The sequence below is a fragment of the Lycorma delicatula genome, chromosome 13, assembly GCF_047948215.1.
Source record: "Lycorma delicatula isolate Av1 chromosome 13, ASM4794821v1, whole genome shotgun sequence".
NCBI lineage: Eukaryota > Metazoa > Arthropoda > Insecta > Hemiptera > Fulgoridae > Lycorma > Lycorma delicatula.
The window spans coordinates 53,158,476-53,182,192 of record NC_134467.1 but is presented as its reverse complement, the minus strand read 5'-3'; the positions used below and the strand labels follow the sequence as shown (position 1 = coordinate 53,182,192).

Sequence of the window (23,717 nt, the reverse complement as noted above, 5' to 3'; positions counted from 1 at the left end):
GGTTTTACATTTGATTTTTTTAGATTCTTAAAAAATTAGGAGAATATGTGTTTATAAATAAATTTAAACCTCAATTTTGAAGAAAAATAATCTCCAGTTATAAGTTGTAGTAGAATGTACTTTGCTTGAAAATTGATTGATAAATATAAGTTGTACTTACTTTTTGACTATTACAAGCTTACCACGATGTTTTAAAATTATCTTTAAAATAATTTTTGCTGTTCTAAGAATTTAAATGATGCTAATTTTTAAAAATATTTTCTGTAGTCTGTAATATTCATATTTTAAAAACGCAAAGTATAGTTTAATGAGTACATCGCCTAAATTGAAACTTTGGCAGGTTTTAAAGGATGCTTTGGTAAATGCATAAATAGCATTTCATATTTTTATCTTTTACATTTTTATTTCTTTATTTTTTTTATGTTTTATTTGATATTTCTGAAATATTAACAACTTTTTCAATTTTCTTACCGGCAGCAATTAAACTAAACTTATCATTATTAACAGCACTTTTTTGTTTAACATATCTACATTAATTCACCCTTCAGATCTTCGGTTGATGAAATAAACAATTTTAGAGAAAAAAAATTGTATAATAGAAATATAGGAAAAATTCTGTTTTGTCACCAGCAAATTATGGAGCCTTTACATAAACCAGCATAACATATTGGAAGGTTTCCTTCTGATATAGCTTTGTCCATTTTAAAAAAAATTACAAAATTGAAGGTAATATACCGACCTAAATATTTAATTAATCAAAATGAAGTGGCATAAAAATAGACAGTAAAATACGATCTTTGGTTCTGATTGGTATCTCATAAATACAAAAACAAATTATACAGTAAAAAATAGATGAAATTAAAATCTGTATTAATTATTTAAATCCAAACGCATGAAATAATATAAGGAATGATGTTAATGTTAAGCATGAAATAGTGTTAATAATTTTTCTTTTGAAATTAAACCGGTTTTCTCATTCTCTTGAGGAAGAATGCTGGTGATCTTTTCTCAACCCACTGACCTCACTGCATCCTTCAGTTCATCATCCCTGGTGAAATGAATACCCTTAATATTTAATTAATGAATGAAGTAAAAACTGCAGGGTACCAAATCTGACTAGTAAGAAGAGTGTGGAATAGATTCAAATTTTGACTTTGCAAGAGCCTAGTTGCACGTGATGTATGTGGCTGAGCAGTATCATGTTAAGAATTATCGGCACTACATATTGTCAAATACAACACACATGTTTCCTAAGGTTTTTTAATATCCTTCCAGGTAGTCCATGTCATGTGTTTAGAATCCCAGAGTGCTTGAGAGAATTTTTTTTGTAGAGGATTATGTTTTGAATTTTTTTGATCGTGCAAACCATGGTGATTGTATCCATGCTCTTCTTGTTTTCTTCTGTATCATAATGATGCACCCGAGTTTCATTTCCTGTCACAATATTGACATACTGACATTGCTGATGTACTCAACTCCATAACAGTGGTGACTGACAAATAAATTAAAAAATACACATGGCTCAACTGGTTTTGGAATATCATAAAATGGCATCAGCTGTCACTTCGTGCAACATTTTTGCCTCCTGTTACATTCCAGTATGGATTATATTTCAGCCGCCCCTCATAATTATTTTGTGTAGATCAAAAATGGGCTTGGGACTTTATTTTTTTTGAAATTATAGTATATATTTTTAAATCCTCGTAAATAATGTTTACATTTATTACAAGTTTAATTTTTTATTCCCTTTGTTTACAGGTAAACCAATAAAATAGTCATAAGAGAAGAATTGTGCATAAAAAGTGCAGTAACATTGTATAATAAAGAAGTTGAAGTTGTTATTCTTAAGGAGAGGAATGTACCGTTCTTCAGGATCAAATAATTATGGTGGTGGGACTGGTACTGCTGGTGGAGGGGGAGGTGGTGGGGGAGGAGGTGGTGTTACAGGTGGGGGAATAACCGGTTATGATAAAACAAAAGGGTTTGGTTTTGGTGGTTTTCAGTTCAAAACAAGTGCTACTAGTAATCATCATAATTTTAATTTAAATAATTTTACTTCCGCTAGCAGTCACCACCACAGCAGCAGCAGCAGCAGCAGCAGTCACCATAATAGTCATCATCATAATAACAGTAGTAATAATAATAATAACAGCCATAGTCATCATAGTGGTGGCGGTGGTGGTGGTAGTGGTGGTAGTAGTAGTAGTGGTGGGGGAGGAAGTAGCCGTTCAGAACGTGCTAATGCATTACCGCCTCCACCTAATAGTGCTTTAAGTAAACAAGGTTATTCTACAATGACTGCTATAACTCAAAATGCTTTATCTGCAACTTGGGGTATACCAAAAAAACGTTCTAAAACAGAAGAAGAATATTTCGATGAAGATGACGATACAGATAATAATCTACCGATGAATACCTTGGAATACATACCGGCACCTGGTAGTCCTTCTTATAATGCTGGCCCTGCAGGAGTTGGTAATAAGAGTAATAATAATTCTGATGATGATGAAGATGAAGATCCTTTAGATGCTTTTATGGCCGGTATTGAAAAACAGGTATTTATTTTATACATTATATAAATATTACATTATCTTAAAAAAATGTTTTTTTGTTACTCGGGTTCAATAAGGTATGTCTCACAGTATTTTTGTGGTGGTTTCAACTCTACAAACAATTGAATGGCGGGCAGGGCTTTTTTAGTTATGGATTTAAAGAAGTCCTGATTTTTAAAGAATTTATATAGTTACAGAATGATATTATCTTACCTAATGTCTTTTATTCTTTAGTTTACCCATGCATTCAACCTTTGGAATGTCCCTTTTCAGTCCAACAGTAATCTGCAAGCATATTCAGGGTTTTTTCTTTGGTAGCATGTTTTTTCATTGATTATATCCTAGTGAAACCGTTCACCATGCTCATCACTTACACTGCCAAGGTCAGGTGGAAAAAATGCAACATGTGTGTTTTTAGACATATTGAATCCCAACTTTTTATAGTTTTAAAGAAGTTCACCCACTGATTCTACACGGTTCTCGGGCTTTTTGTCTAAAAACTATTATTTAACAATATATTGAAATGATATCCGTGCTGCATGCAGCTTTCTAGGATTCATTCACTCCTCTCAATTTCTGAATCCTTCATTAGCTTATGTGTCTGTGGTCCAACAAATATTCCTTCTTTGATTTTTGCTTCACTGATCTTGGAAAACTTACCGCTAAGGTATAAGAAACCTTGACCATTACAATCCATTGTTTTGATAAAATTTTTTATCTAATCAAGTTTTATGTGCTTTTCTCTTCGGCCACTTTTTTTTTAATGTGGTTTTTCCTGTCTCTACTCCAGCACTTGCAAAGAAAACATAGTAATTAGTGCTGCAATCACTACCTATTGACCTTAAGGTCTCAACATATGTGCCAAGAATACTTTTCATACTGTATCATCATCATAAAAATTTCATATTATTATATGTCTCCTTCATTTATTTTGTTTTAAGCAAGAAGAATTGATGGGTGAAATATCCCTTTTGGGTGATTGATTTTAATTCACTTGTATTTATTTTGATCCTTTGTTTTATTTTTATATTAAAGAATCATTTCCATTGTGGAGGACTGCTTTCAGACGCATTTTAGAGGAATCTGTAAACAATCTTTATTCCATATTATGATAATGTTCTAGTAAATCCAGTAAAGAATTTATGTCTGTCCGGTATACTATTATCTTGTTAGGAGAAAAGTATTAAAATTCATGCCGCCTAATCTGGATAAAACAGATTTTAGTTCCACTTTCAAGGAGGTTTTAGCCTTTTAACCTTGAAGGAAATCTGGATTCTTTTCTTCATTATTTTCTAAATCACCATAGCCTTCTTCAGCATTAAGATTTTCTTCTAAACTGCATGTTATGATAGGTCTTATGGCTGAAGGAAGACTAGAATATGCATCCCAACTATATAGCGGAAAACACTCGCCTTGTGACGTTTCCAGTCGCCACACCACTCCATTCATAGCCCTGATGGACTAGAATTTGCAACCCAACCGCATAGGCGAAGACACCTGCCTTGTGATGCTTCCAGTTTGCCACCCCCCTTGTTCCTAGCCTTGATGGGCTTTAACGGAAACTACTAGAATATACAACAGATTTCTTGAATTTACTTGTGTTTTTGATTTTTCTCTATACTATAGGAACAGCAAAATTCATTCATCGCCACTTTCTGCGTAGCCAACCGGTTAATAAAGTTATACAAGAATCACAGCAGATGTGACGGGTTTGAGACTATTATGATCTATTTTTTACACCCAAGTTCATATAGAGAGTATAAGAGTTCATATGATTTTTAACTGAAAGAATAATTTTTTTTTTGAGATTTAAAATTTAAATCATCACACACAATATACAATTATAAGACAGTTTTATATAAATGACTAACAGTATACAAAAAACAATATGTATGAGGCACAACAAAGACAGTTCCCTATCAGAAAAAGTAGGAATTAAAAAAAAATTGAAACTCGTGATTGTATTCTTATGAAAGCCAGAACTAAACTGATTCTCTGGTCTGCTTTATTTCACAGTAAAAGTGGTGATTGAAAAGACAATATCAGTTATGATGTCATTAATAAAGGCTGTTAATTAAATCATATTAGTGTGTTAAATTTATTTTTCCTAGCAGGAACTGGTAATAATAAACAGTAAGTATAATTCTCCTCCTTTGATGTAATAAAATATCAGGGACATCAGAGACTCCTCCAAATTCTTCCATTTCTGATCCATTTATTGTAATTTTTTAACATTCATGTTACGTATTAATATAAACATTGAATCGCAACAAATTTTTATATAATAATATTATCAAAATTATCTGTATATAAAACTGTTGTAGACTGATGTTATTTATTTTAAAATGATCTATTATTTATATTATTAAACTTTATATATCATGTATTGTTGTTCTATAACCTCGGGTGTGCTACACAAATATATGAATGATGAATGATGATATAAAATGATGAGTGTATGATTGATGAAGTGATTAGTAGATTAAAAGAAAAAACCAGATCCTTCCCGGTAATCAAACCTGAATCAAATCCCAGGAATCAGTCGATGTTTGAGAGATAAACGTGCTTTTTACTACACTGATTAGTAGGGTTATTAATAGGAATTATTTTTCTTTTAACATAAGATTTCTCTACCTTTGTGTCTATTTCTTCAAAACTGATTTTACAATCAGTGAAATTGATCTTTTATCTCTTTTGATGCCACTGTCAACTGTATATTGCCTTTATAATTGAGTATTAATGCTGCCACACAACTGTTTTTAACAAACAGTTTGTTTTTTTGCTTTTCTTTTTATTAATTGTTCTGTATTTATTTAAATATATACAGATCATATCTAATTTGAAAACACTTGAATTTTAGATCAACATATTTAAAGAACAATTACTCTCTTTTCTTTTTTTTATAACCATAATAACAGTAAATATGTCCACTGAGAGTTAATATCTGAGGATGTAGTGGTAATATGTTGCAGTTTTAAGGGTTGGTAATGATTTACTTTATTCGTAATATTCATGCTTACTGCAAGTTCTTGTTTCTTCATGGTACTGCATGTTATAATTTAGTTTTTAGATCATCATATTAAAGTTATAAAGTTAGTCACTCGTTTTAGTTATTTTTAACTGTTCTTACTTGCATTAGTAATTTATATTTTTTAAAGGTCATTTTAATGTGTTTTGAGAGATATAACTACAACATTTTTTATGTTGTTTTTTTGAAGATATCAAATGTTTTAATATAATTTAAATAAAATAAGGAACAATTTATAAATAATCAAACTACTGTCAGTTTATAAAGTTTTTAATTAAGTATAAACTGTATAAAACATTTTGTTTTGTTTTGTGAAAATGTTAGAGAAGCACCAACATTTAACTTTAATTTTTTGTACAGATATGATCAACAACATTATTATTATTAATCATATTTGAATTGAATTAACATTTTCTCAAGAAGTATTCAGTCGAATGCATTTTTGGTCGACTGTTAACAAATTCAGCATCCATCTGGCAAAAACTTTTCTTTTAGCCAAATAACCATGTAAATTTAGGGATATGGTGTGTCTACATACTTGCTGTGTTAGTAACTTGTGCACCTTTAGTCAGCAGTTATTTAATATGTCCTTGATTTTTGTGGTGATTTCATCGGTCATAGCAGTTTTTGGGGATTCTGAGCATTCATCATCTTGAGTGAATGTAAATTTAAATCCAGGAGCCTGCTGTTTATCATCGAAAACAAAGGGGAAGGAATCTTTTAAATCAAATAGTTAACTCTATATCCATCAAGGTTAAACCTTTTAAAACAAGACTATTTTAATTACACCTCAGACTTATCTGTTTTTCGGAAAATGTCAAAACTTGTCTGCTTTGTTCAACTGGCATAAACAAGCGACTAAACACGTGTACCTTAAACTTTTGAGCACACCATCTGAAGGATCATTCCTGACAAATGTCAATAATTTGATCTCTGTGACAGGCTGAGAACTTTGAACAACCCCACTAATATTGATAGTCCTTTATCTTCTTCAACTACCTCTAGTTCCTTTTCTTTGTTTATCTCCTCAGGTTTCTCTCTTGTCATATGCAGGTCCTCCATGTACTCCATCCATCTTTCTCTTTTTGCTTTCTCCTCGTGCAGCATTTTACCATCCTTATCCTTCAGTTTCTCTCATTTTATCCATTCATCCCATGCGATGGTCTTCACTGTCATATACATAATATTGTACTACCCTGTCTTTTCTAGATCCTCACTATCATTAAAGAAGAGTGACCTCCTCAGATTTAATTCATGGTATCTTGATTTAAAAAAAAATTTAATAGCATTGGTGCTATCAAATACACAATGATTGTATTTCAAAAAATACGTTGTATTATACACAATGATTTGTACCTGTACCGTATTTCATGTTTCTGGAATGAAAGATGTTTCTGGGTGAATTACAGATACACTCTTTACAGAAATATTAAGTAAAATGCTGGCACATTTATCGTACATCTTGATCCCCTAGGGAAAGACACCTTCCAACCATCCCCTTTGTACCTAACCCTGATGGGCTTTACCAAAGATCATCTTTTAAACCTCGGCATTTGACAGTTCTCAGTTGCCTCGGCCTAGGATGCCACCGATGCGAATGCCTCAAGCGACATTCCCGTCAGTGTAACTATTACTAAAAATAACAAAACACATCTCTAGTCTCAAGCAAGACAACACTATAGTCATTGAAGGAACTGAATCACCTTCCTACTCAAAAGGTAAAGCGAGTTCACATGCAACACAAACGTTGAAAAACACTAAAACAAAAACATGTAAATAAAACTGATAACAATACAACCAAAACTGATATAACACTAACAAAACAAAAACAACACTAAAAGAAATCGTAACAAAACAAAATACTAAGGAACAAGACCAAGCAGCATTCTAGATTCTATCTGCAATCCTTTCCATAGCCAAATAGTGCAGAAATTATGCAACCATTGACCATTCAGCCCGGTCCTTCCAGTTTTGACTGATGTTAAGCATTGCTCCAACGGTATCCAGACAACAAATTACTGTGGTGTACTCCAGATCATATTTTGGGCACTCATAAAACACATGGAAGACATCATCCTGCTCCCCACACTGCGAGCAGAGACATGAATGCACCAGGCTGAACAAAGCCAGCCAGTCTACCCCTGAAGGTGTTGTGACCAGTAAGAAACTGAGTTATATACTTGTTAGGGGAAACCCATGAGGAATCCCACAAGCTTCTAATGTCTGGGAAGAGATCGTGTGTATATCGCCATCAATAGTCTCATCCCATCTAGCCTGCCATATATCATAATCATGTTGCTCAATTCCCAAATCTTTTTGGGAGTCAGCTCCTCCAACTTCCTAGTAACATAGCCCTCCTCTCTCTCAAAGGTAGAATGAATATCAACCTGCCAATAGCAACCTGAATTTTTTGCAAACATTTGTAACTGGTGATGAAAGCTGGTCCTTCATGTATGATCTACAAACAAAGCATCAATCCTCTGCTTGGTTTAGTTCTGAAGCACAAAGACCGGCGAAAGTCAGGCAGCAAAAATCAAGAGTGTAAACGATATTGATTGCATTCTTCGACTAAAAGGACCTGATTCATCATGAATATGTTTCAACCAGTCAAACCAGGAATTCTAAATTTTATTTGGGAGTAATGAAATTTTGATGCGTCACATTCCAGCCTAAGTAAAAGGATCCTGGCAGTTGGACTCTCTTGTCTGGCAATGCCCCAGCACACATGGCAACAGTTTTAACACGTTATTACGCCGTAAATCAAATCATTGTCTTATCCTACCCGCCCTATTCACCTGACTTGGCTCCAGCAGACTATTTTCTGTTCCCAAAACGCAAGTTGAAGATGAAAGGCCACTTTTTCGAAGACATTCCGTCCATCCAAAGGGCTTGCACCAAGCAGTTGAAGGCGATCCCTCAAAGTGATTTCTCCAGAGTGTTTGACAGTATCTACTGGCATTGCAACGAGGGCTGATGTGAGTGAATTCGTCTATTTTTAAATTTATTTTTATTTAAGGTAGTTTGGGAACTTTTCAGATGTACTGTGTATGTTCAGAATAGAAAATATTATCAAAATTACATGCATTTTTTAGTAGTTTTACACGGTGGAAAAAATTATGCAAGTAGGAAGGGATCACTATATATCTTTCGAAATGTTATTTGAAGGTTTTTAACTACAATTTATGTTTCTGTAAGACAAAATTTCTTAATTCAGAATTGAATTGTGTTAATTTTTACAAATTTCTATCTGTTTAATGAATTATTATTAAACTTCTATTACGTTATGTTTTCCTTTGATAAAAAAATAAATTAATTAAAGAAATAAAAGGTGATAATAATATACAACTTTAGCCATATATACTAGATACTTAGTCTAGATACTTATATACGATAGATTACTTACTTTTACTATAGATTACTAATCTAATCTACAAATTTCTAATTTTTATTACTAATTTCTAATCTAGATTTTACTTATACTAGACACTTTACTTAGGTGTAAAGTTTATTTGTTACTTTCTTTTGCTTTTTTTTTAGGTGAGAAGAGAGGCTCTTGGTATCACAGCTAGTGATGATAATAATGATAATAAAAAGAAAGGAATACGAGATGATATAGAGGAAGAAGATGATGAAGAATCTTATTACAGGTACATATTTTGTTACTCGTTTTTTCTGGTTTTGGGTAAATACTTTGTAATTAGCTGCTGTTAGTGTGAATTGTTGGTTCTTAGCTAAACATTATTGTCCTAAAGATATAAACTTGTTTACAGTATGCACTGCTAATGATGATGTTTGTTTTTTTAATTTAATCCATTGTTTCTCCCAATTCATAAATGTAGATAAAACTCTTTATAAAGTCTGATTTTATCGATACTAAATTTTTATTAAATATTAATCCATAAAAAATGAATAAATACTTAAATTCTCACTTAATTGTGTAACATTTTGTTATATGTTGTGCAGAAACTGATGACCAAATCCATTAAAATTTTGTTCAATTTATTTTATAGCTTGTAATTGTTACGACTGATTATATCACACAAGTTTCCCCAACATTATTGTTCATAGTGTAAATAAGAAATATTAAACAAGGTTCACGAGTGCACTTTGTTCATACAATTCCTGAAGATTTTGTTGATGTTCTAGTCTTACAATTTGAGAATTTAACAGATAAGGATCTTATCCATTTTCTGAAAGAAGTTTTAAAAAAAAAACATGTATTTCTAGAACTGTTTTGCCTCATTAATTTGTGTGGTTCAGCAAAATAATACTTATTGAGAAAACATTTCTAAAGTAGAAAGGGTACTTGGAATGTCCGTAGATTTTAAATAAAAAGAATGTTATGTAGAAGTACTGTTAAGGAAGTTACCAGAAAAATTGTAATGAAAAGTGTTGCAAAGTTACTTAAAATAAACTAGTAAATGGTTGTGTAATTTTCTCGGCTTTCCCCTTGGCAAATTATTTTAAATATGTCATATGGTTTTAAATATATACCATCATTTATATTTAAATGATCAAATATTGCAGTACAATATTTGAGTACAGTTCTGAAAAAGATCAAACTGTATCCAGTAAAAAAGTTCATTTTGATTGAGCTTCTTGATTAAATGTCACTTTTGTAGTCTTGACTTGGTTTCCACGGGATCCCCTTTTTTTATGAAAAGTTTCCTCATTTACATTAAAACTATTTTGAGAATTAAAGCAAAAGAAATATTGATATTTTAAGTACGGCTGTCATTCAGCCCCATTTTTCTTATTGGCTTGAAACTTTATATATTGGAGTAATTTCTACTTTATGTTGGCCAAAAATTTGGTGCAATGTTAGTCAACAAGGCTAAAAAAAAATAGTAGTTTACTAAAACAAAAAAAAATATGTAAATGTGATCTCATCTTGTTCGATATGTTGAAAATAAATAGCCAAGTTTTAACTTATTTTAATCGTTAGGTTTACGATATGATGTAAAATCTTTTAAAAGAAATAGCACTGAACATCCTAACATCTAAATCCAACTTGAAATTTTAATTAACTTAATAAGTACTTTCTTTGTACTAAAGCACAATTTTCTATGATCATAACAAAAATAAAGAAATGAAAAATTGTGAATACTACCCCTTCCCCTTTTGTAATTTTGAACAAAATTTCAAATAGATATCTTTAAGCAGTTTTGAAAGAATTTATGTTGAGCCGGTCTGAAGGTACTAATCTAAATACAGGCTGACACATCTATGTACATACATCTTCTGGAAATTTTTATCAACTATTATTTTTTGGACTAAGGGCTTGAATCGTCTTAATTTACGAAAACCTTGATACCCAAAATGTTGGCGATCTATGTACTTTCCTTATAGTTTTGCTGCTGCAGTAGTACTACCTTTATTATTACAAAATTCTTTTGATGTTTAATTAACAAATTTGCACAATTTCTTCAGAACATTTGATGGTTAATTAGACGATCGGCACAACAATGCTGATTTTCTTAGTCGTATTCTGGTTACTGATGAATCTTTCTTCACAAAAAATTGAACAGATGGGTGAAAATGATAAATTTTTTTTTTAATTTATTTTATTGTGAAATTTAGTTGTTTGTGATACATAAGAAAAATGTTAAATTTGAATTAAAACCATCCTTGACAGTCAAGGTCAAGAAAATAGAAATAAAAAAATTACTGAAAAATATATATTTATATTGTAATATTTGTTGCAGGTCAACAGTTTCCCTGTCTTCCCTTTTTTGTATTATGGCATCCTCAGTGCAACCGAATATTTTAGGTTTCATTTACATAATTCTATTACTTTTCAATTATTTGATAAAAATTATGTTAAATTCACTCTTGCAAGTATGAAAAAAAAAAGTCCAGCGTATGTGAAGATAACATAAATATATATTGATATCTGCTACCTCTTGACCATATATTTAGATTGTAAAGTGATTCTGTATATAGCAAATCATTCATTCATTCAAATTATGTAATTTTGTATAGATTTATGGCTTTTTATATACATGATGCAATCGTGTATGTAATCTTCTGAGTGAAGAATATAGATTTCTACTTTATCATTCTTAAATTTAAAAAGGTTAGTATTCATTAGTTTATACAATCTTCATATCCTCTGGTGTATTAATAAAAATTAATTTGTATGTGAGATTAACTGATCGGTATTGTGTTTGTGATCTAGGTACATGGAGGAAAACCCTAGGGCTGGATTACAAGACGATGAATCAGATGTTGAAATTGAATATGATGAAGACGGTAATCCCATCGCACCAAAAAAATCCAAAGTAGGTCTTGAATTTTTTTTTGTATACCTTGTAAGTAAAACCTAATCAGAAACTCAACAAATTGATTTCAGATTACAGAAATGTAGTTGAATGCGCCTAAATTTTTGGAAAATGATTTTTAAGTCATAAAACTTTATTATTAGGGGGATCAATTGTAGTCAGGAATCTCATACTTGTAATATATTAATCGAGTATAAGGTGACTAAAATGCTATTTATTGATGTAGTCACTTGCCACTGCAATACTTATGATCTAATTTTCAAAAGCTTTTTTATTTCAGAATAGAGATCTTTCAGTCGCATGTAGACCCGTCCTTGTACAGTGACAGTGATTCTCTCATTACAGTCAAATTTCTTCCCTCCTGAAAATTCCTTGTTCATTAAATCTCAACTATATAGAAGAAGTAGCACGTTTTACTCCAGCCTTGTAATTTCTTAATAGTTAAAGAGGTAGTGCAAGAGTGATAATTATTCTGGTGGTGACAAATAGAAGACAAGGTGATTCTTCTTTTCTCAGAATGAATAACAAACTGTATGTAAAATTATCTTAAATCTTAGTACAGTAGTGCAGCGATAGTTATTTGTTAGCAGATCATTGTAAAATCTAAAGCTTGTCTCTATTTTCTGCTGTAGAAGTTGTGTGATGTCGATTGAACTTTCTTTATGTTCAGACAGCAAATTCAATAACCCGTTAAATATTAATTTTGCTAAATCTGAGATGATGTCTTAATATTGATTCTAACTCGCAACAATTATTTCAACTCGTTAAGTGATTAATAATAATTTGCCGCTGTGTTTTTCTCAAATAAGTGCTTTAACTTCATTCTGCTTATCATTTGGACTGAAGTTATCTGCTGATGAGTACACATTAATTTTTCATTAAGTATATACTAGGTGAATGATGTAAAACCAAACCGAGCCGGCAAAAACTACAGTTATTTGAGTATTTCCTTTAATGCTACTACTGACCTTCAGTTAGGAATTTCTGCCGGTTTGAAAAAATCTAATAGTAAGCTATCACACAAAGCGGTTTAAAATATACATCATGCCATAAGACTAAATTTAAACCTTATTGTGAACCCTTAAGAGAACAATCGAACCAAAAAGTCTTAATTATTACAAGTAACTTTTAAAAAGCATTATCGATGGACAGATAGATCCTCCCCCTGGATATTGTATTTCATGTCAGATGAGGTATGGTTTCATTTATCTGGGCATGTTTATTCATGCAAAACGCATTAAAAATACACATACATTAAAAAATAATCACTATATCTATGTATACAGTGTTATTCTTTCTTGTGAAAATCCTTTTTATGTTTCAACAGATTATTGATCCGTTGCCACCGATTGATCATTCAGAAATAAGCTATGATGATTTTGAAAAAAATTTTTACACTGTGCATGAAGAAATATCTAGGCTGAATCAGACTCAAGTGAATGAACTTAGAGAAGCGCTCGGTATTAAAGTGACAGGTCCTTCTCCACCACATCCTGTTGCTAGTTTTGCGCACTTTGGGTAAGCGTTTTGTAATTTTCACACTATTATTAATAATAATTTTAAATGTCTGTTATTAATATATTTGCATTTACTTTATATTAAAAAGTTTTTATGTGATGTGATCGAACTTTTAATATTAAGAATCAAAATACAGTTAAAGAAGAGTAATTTATTAACAGGTTATAAGAATATAATAGTGTTTATTATAGCTGTGAATTTCTTGATAAATATGATTCTTATTTCATAGAAAACTTTGTTGAATTCTTTTTTTATTGTGGTACAGTTACTGGAGAAGGAGATAAGATTTAAAAAAAAGCTCGATATTACTAAAATAATTACTTAAGACTTGAAATATAATAAACATAAGGGAAAAAGCTGGATTAAGTTATTAAGAAATAGTCATTTGTTTTTAACTGTCTCAGACTAAAGAAAATTAAGTAATTTTTTAAGTTTATTTTATTCTACATTTTCAAGTTAACTTGTAAATTTAAACCCACAAGCCTGTTTGAAAAACACTACTGTACTGAAGTAATTTGTAGGGAAAATTTTTTTTTATGTTAATGCTAATTAGCTTGAAATAATGTTGCTTGAACTTCGTGGCTAATACAAACATTAGGAGAAATGAAAATATGCTAACAAAATTTTAACCTTAATTGTGCACTGTAGCATAAAAATTAATTTCATTAAGATAATATAAGAAGAAAAACAATAACATTTTGTTGTTGCTTATAACACATCTTTCCTAATTATTCAGTATTTTTGAAATAAGTAATATAGTCATGTAGATTTTAAAAATAGAAAATTTTACATTTGAAACAAAAAAAAAAAAATTGTGTACAATTATATCATTCTTTTAATATTAAGTTTTTTAAGATGATAACATACAAAAATTTCAAATTTGAATGTAAAATTAATTTTTAAATGCTTACAGAAGATATATATATATATTTTTTTAAAATAATCGGCCACTTTTAATTCATGATTGCAGCCTTCTCAAAACCAGTTTGTCTGTTAAAATTACATTGCGTTTCTCTTCCAGGTATTTCAAGAAACTTAACCTATTGCGTCTCCCATTTTAGGGGTTATCCTTTGCTATTCTCCATCCTCACTTCTTTCGTGATCTTAACCCTTCAGGTAGGGAGAACGTGAATGTCACACACATGTTAAGTTGTATGTATCGGCGGGTGGACGTGACAGTCTCTTAGCGCGCAGTGCTTGCTTCAAAACTTCATAACACTGCCATCTCGGAATATTTATTTGAACAACTCGCTCTGTGTTATCACGAGGCTTCGTTCTTCTTCTCCGTGTTTTTATAACTGCGTAGGATTGCATATCGGTGATGAAATACGATTTTGTTCTACGAAGTTGAATGCTCTTTTTTCAGTCAGTTGCGTCAGCTGTGAGTAAATGAAAATGGCTGGGTCAAGCGCGTCACGTAATCTTACTTCGGAACAAATTATTGAATGTTTAGATGAGACGTTTGACAGTAACTGTTGGGTAAATTACAAAAATTAAACATAGCTCGTTTGCCAAAGTATTGGACTTTAATTTATCACTTAAATGAATTTTTGGTTTCTCTTCAAAACTTAGAGATTAGTAACCTTACATTGATTAAAGAAAATTCAATATCATGCAACATAATGCTATAACATAATACAATAATATAATATAATAATATTGTAACATAATGCAATTCATCATGTTATAATGATTTTATAAACATTAAATCATAATATTAGTACACTGAATTTATCACTACATTTTTCGCAATTAAGATATATAAAAAACAAAGCTAATACAGTTCTTAATGAAATCTATAAAATTGACAAGATTGACAAAGCTTTGAATGAAACTGATTTAGATTATTTAAAAACTAAATCTGAATATATAAAACACAATATTAGATACACAACATGTAATGATATGGAACTTGATTTAGATGACAGTATATTATTTTCTTATGAAAATGTTTTTGACGCATTACATAAATGTTCATTAAACATGCCCATTTTCCATGTATTTTTGTGAAAAATTATGCTTCAAAATAGAAGTAACATCAGTAATCTTTGAAAACCACTAAAAACAAAATCTTGGTCAAAATTAATGAAATATACCCAATCTTTGGGATTAGAATGCGATTATGTATGTGCATATTGTTTACAGAACAATATGATTTTCAGTACCAAAGATGCAATTGATTTGGTAGTTAATTACTAACACATTACGTATTAACCGAACTATGAACCACATTATATTTCTTTCAGTAAATAATAATAGTAGTGAATAATTGTTAACAATAACAGTTCATATTTTTACTGAAGTATACCAACATTAATAAATAAAAACACTAATTTTTAAACAATACATAAAATATTTCAACATCGTAGCAGTTAATAAAGCACACTTACTTTAACTTTTAATGGTACATAACAGTAAACAATATTAATTATTTATGAACAACATTTTATAAATTATTATTCACTCCACTTCAAATCGATATGTAACAACTTGTATAATTATGAATAAAATGGGCACAATGAGAGAAATGTAACAAGAGAGAAAGAAAATGTGAACGAGTCGCAGGCAGAACATAGAAATCTGACCTGCACTGAAGAAAGGTGGCGTGATGAGAAGAAGGGGAAGCAAACTAGGCCGTAGACAGAAGAGTATGTGTATTGACGACAACAGGTAGTGTGCAAGTGTTAGTGCAAGAAAGAAACAGCATAAACGGGAAGTTTGGGAACGATTAGAGAAACATGGGGAATTCGGGAACAATAAACATAACACTGATTTTTTTTTATAAACAAGCAGACCATTAAAAGAATTATGTAAGACTGATAAGATAATTTCTGAATACGAACAAGTTGAGGAATGACATCATCGCAGACAAAGAAAATTAGACTTCTAGGAACTTTGACAACATTAAAATTGGAGATAACAAAACAGTTATGACTAATTTGGCTAAATAGAAATTGTTTTTATGAATCATTACGACCACAGCAGAAAAAATAGAAAATTATGGTGAACGGTGAACTTGACACTACGAGAAGACCTTGTATTTATTGGATTAAAGCTACTTTACGCATTGGCGTAAACAGTCCATTAGAATATTTGATAGCAGTAGTGAATTTGATAGTGACGAAAGTGATGAAGATTTTGGGCCAGAAAATCGTAATGAAAATAATGAAGATTCTGAACAGAGTAGTGGCAATAGTGATGATGATATTGATATACAAGTGAAGCGTACAAGAAAAGACATAGATTGGAGATAGGAAAAGTGGATGATTCTTCTGCTGAAAATTTGGTTTAAATTGGTGTAGTAGTTTTGAAACTATAATTTTTTACTTTTAGTACTGTAATACAGCTGCTAGTTGGGCATTTAAATTACCGGCAGTAGGGTAGGGCTTTAAAAATTTAAATACCAGCTTGAAGGGTTCATTTCCTCTTGTGAATTTTGAAAATATATTTTATGTCCGGAACAATGTAATCATACATTATATAATTTTATTTCATTTATTGTTTTCATTTTCTTTAATTTTTTTTTTTTTTTAGTAAATGTGTTTGTTACGTTATAATTCCAGCTGAAGTTTGTAAATCAAGTTATGTAATGCGATTCAAGTAATTTTTTTTTCATATACGAGGGATACCCCAAAAATAAGAAGATAATTTTATTTATTTAAGAAAACATCTTGTAAACATCGATCGGATTCAAAATACAGTCCAGTAGATGATATGCACTCATCCCAACGGTTTTTCTACTGTTTGAAAATTATTCTTTGGAATAAAAAGAGAGTTGCAGGAGGCTAGGTTGAGCAAGTAAGGGGAGGTGAGAAACTGTTTTCATGCTTTTGCGCAGCCATTGTCATGATGAAGCAGCCAGTCCCTTGATCACCACAATTCAGGTATTTTTTTCTCATTGCCTCACATAATCACTTCACACTTTACCATTTGCAGTTAGAAATTTTGGTTTACTGTGATGCTCTGAGGAACAAATTCAATGCGAACAACTCCTTTGATGTTGAAAAAACAAATCATAATGGACATCACATCTGATTTCACTTTACGTGCTTTTTTTGATCTGGGCAATGAAGCTGTCCTCTGCTGGCTGGACTGATGTTTTGTTTCAGGGTCATAGCCGTTTAACATTAAAATTATCCCCTGTTATGACTTGACAAAAATCTGGGTCTGTTTGTGATAGTTCTTTCAATTCCTGGCACATTCTGACAGTTTTTTTCCCTCTGGTCATCCGAAAGCAGTTGCGGAACAGACTTTGTCGCGACACGTCTGAAGTTGAAATCTTCAGTTCGGATTCCAGTTATTTTCTCCAATTTGTCAGTTGTTCTGCAACGATCAAACATGATGGTATCATGTACTTTTTGAATATTTTCATCTGTTCTGGATGTTGAGGAGATGACCTGAATGGTGACATTTGGCCACTTTTGGATCGGGCAAACTAATAAGTTCTTGCCCCGCTTAGAGATTTCTTCCTGAAGCATTGAAACTGTTTCTGTCGCATAAATATTATAAATGAATATAAAAATATTCATTTTTTTAAAAAGATGAATATTATTGCTACATTCTTTGTCCTATACTATGCGGTAAGTACCACCAGAACCTCTAAAAACATTGTAGAAACTGATTCCTGATACCGTTTCTAAATTTATTATCTAAAATCGATTTACAAAATCCCGTGTTTGTATTTCATAATTGATTTGACCGATTTTAACTAAAAATGATAAAGTTATTAATAAATTAAAAGGCCAGCTGAGAAAGTTATGCAACCAGAACCAGAGTTTTATTTCAATCGTCGGTTACAAGATTATAATGGGTACAATTCCTGTCTTTTGTTAAAGACTAATTCCAGTATGTTATATGTTTTTGAAGCGTAACTCTTTGTTACGCTTCAAAAACATCTTAATAATATATCGATACATTAATTTATTTTTTCAATACAAAGAAATTATAAACATATATATTGATATAGACTTACACAAAAATCTAAATGGCATTTATATATTGTGACCAAGGAGGAAAGGGAAATAATTTGGGAAATGATTGCAGAGCTTGAAGTAAGGAAAAAAGTTCATACAAACATATGTCCAAAACTGCTTTATTAGCAAATTACGATGAAAAATTTCATTTGGATTTCAGTTACCCCGGTTATATGAGGTCATAGTGAAATTATTAGTAAAGAGGTAAATGTGATGGTTACCTGTGTTTTTTGACTCTGAAAAATTGAATAAACCAGGTCCCAGAACTGAAGCTAAAACCTTGGATACAGAAAATTATATAACTTGCCAAAATTACATTTGGAAGTTTCATTCACGTCTTTGCATTCCTGTCTCAAAAAAGTATTAACCGACATCATTTTCTTAGTCGATGTGCAACCATCGGTTAATTTATACGGATGAAACTACAGGTCTGCCCGTAAAATTCTTCTCACAGTTTGGTTTGACAATATCATAGCAGCAGTGTGTTTAAGAGTCAAGTTTTGTGGAGATTGTGTAACAGCGTGTCTCATTCTGGATGTTTTTGGCTGTTAGAACACTTCAAAATTTTCCAGGTGGGATTTATCCTTTTTGAAACCAAAGCTGTAGTTCTAAAATTTAATTATATACAAACCGCATAATTTTAATATAGACTTTAATAAACGATTGTGGAATAATCATTTAACTGTAATAACAAATCACCATTTTTAAAATAATTCTCGGTAATGAATAGGTGCTCCTCATCGCATTGTGCCATGATTACAACAGAAATGATACGATATTCTCTATAACAATTCAGGAGTTATTTCTACCAGACCCTGTATTAAAATACTTAGTAAATTTGGTTTTGAAAGGAATAAAGAGGCTAAAGAAAGTAAAATAAACCAAGATTAGTATATATGAAATGAATAATTTAGCGTGTAAGAGGAGCGGTGTTGAGACTTGGTCCAAGTGTGTAAAATGACTGATGATAAAAGAAAATCATAGGCCTTAAGTATTGTAGAAGGTATGCGTACATCCAGGTGCATAATTATACAAATCTGTTACGTTAATAATGCATGCGTTTCATTGTTTTAGGTTTGATGATGCTCTGATGAAAGCCATTAGAAAATCAGAATATACGCAGCCAACACCGATACAAGCTCAAGCAATACCAGCAGCATTGAGTGGAAGGGATTTAATCGGTCTGTAGCTATTTTCAATATTTTACCTTTATCTGTTTTCTGCATAGTATACCGTCAATTGTTTTTATACATATTTTAATCTTTTCTGTTCGTTCACAATGAAGAAAAAACATTTTTGACATTTTAAATTTCTTTGAAAAGTTATATTGAATATGATCAGTAAATACAACTATATTAAACACTAATGCAGTATTGCGTATTATTGATCGGCTGTTGTTATAATTTATAGCTGACTTTGAAATAATAATTTTTCAAATGATTTATTGTACTTCTGTCATTAATAAAAAAAATATTACCTAAGTAATTTTTATTTTTCAATTTTTGTTCACGTTCATTTTTTTTTTTTTTTTTAATTTTTCAGCAGCAGATTTTGTTTTCACGTCACCAAAAAAGATTTTTTTTTTTTTGTTTACATTAAATAATAATTTTTCTGACAAATGTAGTAATGTACTGTTTCTAAATAAAATTCAAATTTTTCTAAGTTCCCTTTGTTTTATTCAATTTATCTTACACTGTTTTGTTCACAATTAAATTCTCTACAAATTTTGTTTAAAAGTTTTGTGTTTATTACCCGTAAGTTATTGTACATCAGACATGAAAAACATTTTTTACCCAAATTTATTGGTTTTCACCATGATTTCTAAAAAAAAATTACTGCAGATACAGTTTTGGGATCTATTTTATTCAATTTTTCAGGTGAAAAACCATAAAAAATCGCTAATTCTGTTTCTTAATTAACATCTTAAAATTACAGTACAACTTTATTTCATCGGGGTACTGAAGTATGAACAAAATCTTCCACTAGCCATAACTTGGAAAGGAAGCATTTTAGGACATATATTTATATGAAATTTTCCATTATTTTCACAAGTAGAATAGGTTATGAAAGTCGAGAGAGAAGCTTCGTGACACATTTATGCATCCCAGCTTTGATGAGATTTTTGATCCGGATAAGGGGGCATCATGATACCAAAATTTCTTTTATTTTAGTAAACTAAAATCTTCTTTATTCCTGTTGAATAACATAGCAGTAAATGATTTTTTTCAGCTGCAAATCAAACAGGCAAAATGGGATCTGTTCTTAAAATATCAATTTTTTTTAACTTTATTTGCAAAACTGAAAATCCAACTATATCGCAGAAGCCTACTTAAGAATTAAATATTTTTTAAAGTTTTTAATAATTTCTGATTCTTTATCTGCTTTACAAGTAGTGGCTGTCAAATGGGATACAAATTTTTTCACTAAAAAATTTTGATTTCTTTTGCAATTATACTCTAAATATGGTAAAATTATCAACATCATTTGATCAAGGGGTTCAAATGGGACTCACATATTTACTAAGAATTTTGATCTTTTTTTTACAGTTGCACATTTAATACTGTATAATTTTAAAATAAAAGTCATTTGATGTAGGGGGGACAAATTAGACAACATTTTTTTAAAGAACTTTTTTTGGAATTGTAGCATGATAATTAAGTCAATAATATTAATAACGTATTTGTAATGGTAATCTGTCAAGGGCTAAGCAGGGAAAGTTATGCAACCTTTTTTTAAACTAAGTTAGCAACATTTTTAGCTACTTATAAATATTAACTAACGTAAGAGTATTTTTTAAGTTTTATTTTAGTCTACAAATTTTCTGAGCACGCTTTCTACTTCAGAAATTTTTTCTTGATAAAAGTCTAATTCTGCTAAAATATGTTGGTTTATTAACAAGGCAAAAAACGCTCAGCGATGTTGTTTAACAACATCTTTCAAAAAGAAAATTAAATCCTTATCTGTTAATTTCTTAACATGTAAAAGTAGAACTTCAAAACAGTGTTTTTATCACTGTTTAGAACATCAAAATTCTAAACAGTGATAAAAAATTGGAATAAGACTGTTTAAAGCAAAGCAGGGAAAGTTATGCGACCCTTTGCCCGGCTATTTTAAGTGCATCCAGATTGTTCATGCTAAATTTATATTTTATCACAAGGAAGCAACTGGATTACGAATATTTCAGATTAAGAAACAGTAAATATAAATAAGTTTTGGTATCAGTCTTGTCAAGTATAGAGTTAAAATAAGTTTGAACTGCAAATTTAATAAACTGGTTTTGTTGTCGATGTAAAATCCAGAATAAATAAAATAGAAGATTAATAAACCTCAACTTGGAATAAATGATTTCATCGAAGCAGAATTTTTTGCTTCTAATTTTTTTATTGAAATGAAGTGATAATATGAAAATAAAATGCATCTAAATAATTTCTAGATTTTAATTATTTTGAAATCTAAACATTTAAACTAATTAACTATTTGACTGAATTAAATGAGCGATGCCTATATTTTAATTGTAATATTTGTTTCTATCATGCTATTACTAAAGATGTTGTGTCTTTCTTAATACACCATTAGATAATTAATTTTACATTGATTTTCGAATAACTTATATTTCATTATTTTATTCCCAAATTCCTTATATTTAAAATGCATTGAAAAAAGACTCAAAATACATTATAAGTACCTCCTTGACAGTCATCGGTCAATGATGTCTGATGTATATGAAAGTGTGGCTAAGATGTTGCTTATACACTCAGTGTGTATCCCATTATTGCCTAGCCTTACTACTTTTAACATTTCAAAGGTTGTCTTTTGTTCATATACATTACTGACAGTTCTGTTTTATAAAATCTGTATTGTGGATGATAATATCAATCTCTTGATGAGTATGTTTTTTTTTTATTTCTTTAGAAATTTTTTAACAAATCGTAGTAATAATAATTGTCTTTTATTTTATTCCAATTTCAGGTATTGCGAAGACTGGAAGTGGTAAAACAGCTGCGTTCATTTGGCCTATGTTAGTGCATATAATGGATCAGAAAGAATTGAAACCCGGTGATGGTCCCATCGGACTCATATTAGCACCTACTCGTGAACTTTCTCTACAGGTATTTTTATTTTATTCACTAATATTAGGGTTACTTGTAAAGAAATCATAACTGTGACATAAGTAACTGTATCCGTGCTGTGCAATCGACCTCTGTGATTAAGCACATTTGTCTTTTATTTGGAAGTTTCTGGTTCAAATCTGGCATTTTTTAATTTGCTATACAATTCATCTCTTTCAAAAAAAATACTACAGTAATTATAATTTTATTGCCAGAGTAAACTAACGTTGCCGTTGCGATACTAATTACAATCTTAATCATGTTTACCGAGAGTGGTTTTTTCTCTATGATACCGCACATTCTAATTTCCATAATTGCATACTCATTCAATTTGAAGTTTGTTAATGCTCAAACATAATTTTGTTTTAAAAAATTACTAACAAATCGGCATTTTCTGATTAAGGTTAAATTCTCTGGGGTTCTTTTGGCAGTTCATTTTAGTTATTTTTAGTTTTAGTTATTTAGTTATTTTTTAGTCATTCTAGTTAGCATTTTTTTTAGCGGAGACTGATGTTACTGTACAAGAAAATAAGTAGAAAACTTTTCAGATAATCTGAAGTAGAGATTAGTTTGCATATACAATAATATCAATGTCATGACGATGACTGTCACTTCAAGTATTGAGGTCAAAGCTGACAGTCATTTATTTTGCAGCGTTTGACAAATTGCGTTATATTGAGGATAATAAAAAGTTAAAAAGTTGTTCTAATGTATCAGATTACTAGGTTTCTTTTTGTAATTTTCTTTTATGTAAACAAACTAAATATCTCATTTTGTTTCCAGATATATACTGAAGCAAAGAAGTTTGGTAAAGTTTATAATATAAGTGTTGTCTGCTGTTACGGAGGTGGATCAAAATGGGAACAGTCAAAAGCGCTGGAGGGTGGTGCCGAGATCGTTGTAGCTACACCCGGTCGTATGATAGATCTTGTTAAAATGAAAGCAACCAATTTAACACGTGTTACATTTTTAGTACTTGATGAAGCAGATAGAATGTTTGACATGGGTTTTGGTAAGGTTACGGTACTTTTATTTACTTTTAACATTAATCAAATAAAGGAAATATTAAAAAGAAATTTATGCACGGCAACATAAAAGGAGTATAATACTGGATTTTCCTGGTTTGTTTTTCAACCGTAAACTGATGCAGACTAATGTATGTCAGTCAAAACATGATGTACCTCTTTATATTTTGGATATACATTTTTTATATCTAATAATCAATCTATCCGAGCCAGGAAAGGAACCCACCAGTG

The 23,717-nt window shown here is 30.6% G+C and overlaps 1 protein-coding gene across 3 annotated transcripts in view; it reads left to right on the top strand.

Moving 5' to 3' along the window:
• LOC142334135 (ATP-dependent RNA helicase DDX42) overlaps positions 1-23,717 on the top strand; it is a 185,213-nt gene that overhangs the window by 125,544 nt on the left and 35,952 nt on the right. For all 3 annotated transcript variants that reach the window (XM_075381889.1, XM_075381887.1, XM_075381888.1), the window contains exons 2-8: positions 1,759-2,555; positions 9,118-9,227; positions 11,759-11,861; positions 13,189-13,379; positions 19,427-19,533; positions 22,322-22,461; positions 23,245-23,473. In XM_075381889.1, coding sequence (XP_075238004.1) covers positions 1,857-2,555; positions 9,118-9,227; positions 11,759-11,861; positions 13,189-13,379; positions 19,427-19,533; positions 22,322-22,461; positions 23,245-23,473 — 1,579 coding nt within the window. In that variant the 5' untranslated portion in view covers positions 1,759-1,856. The remainder of the gene's footprint in view (positions 1-1,758; positions 2,556-9,117; positions 9,228-11,758; positions 11,862-13,188; positions 13,380-19,426; positions 19,534-22,321; positions 22,462-23,244; positions 23,474-23,717) is intronic.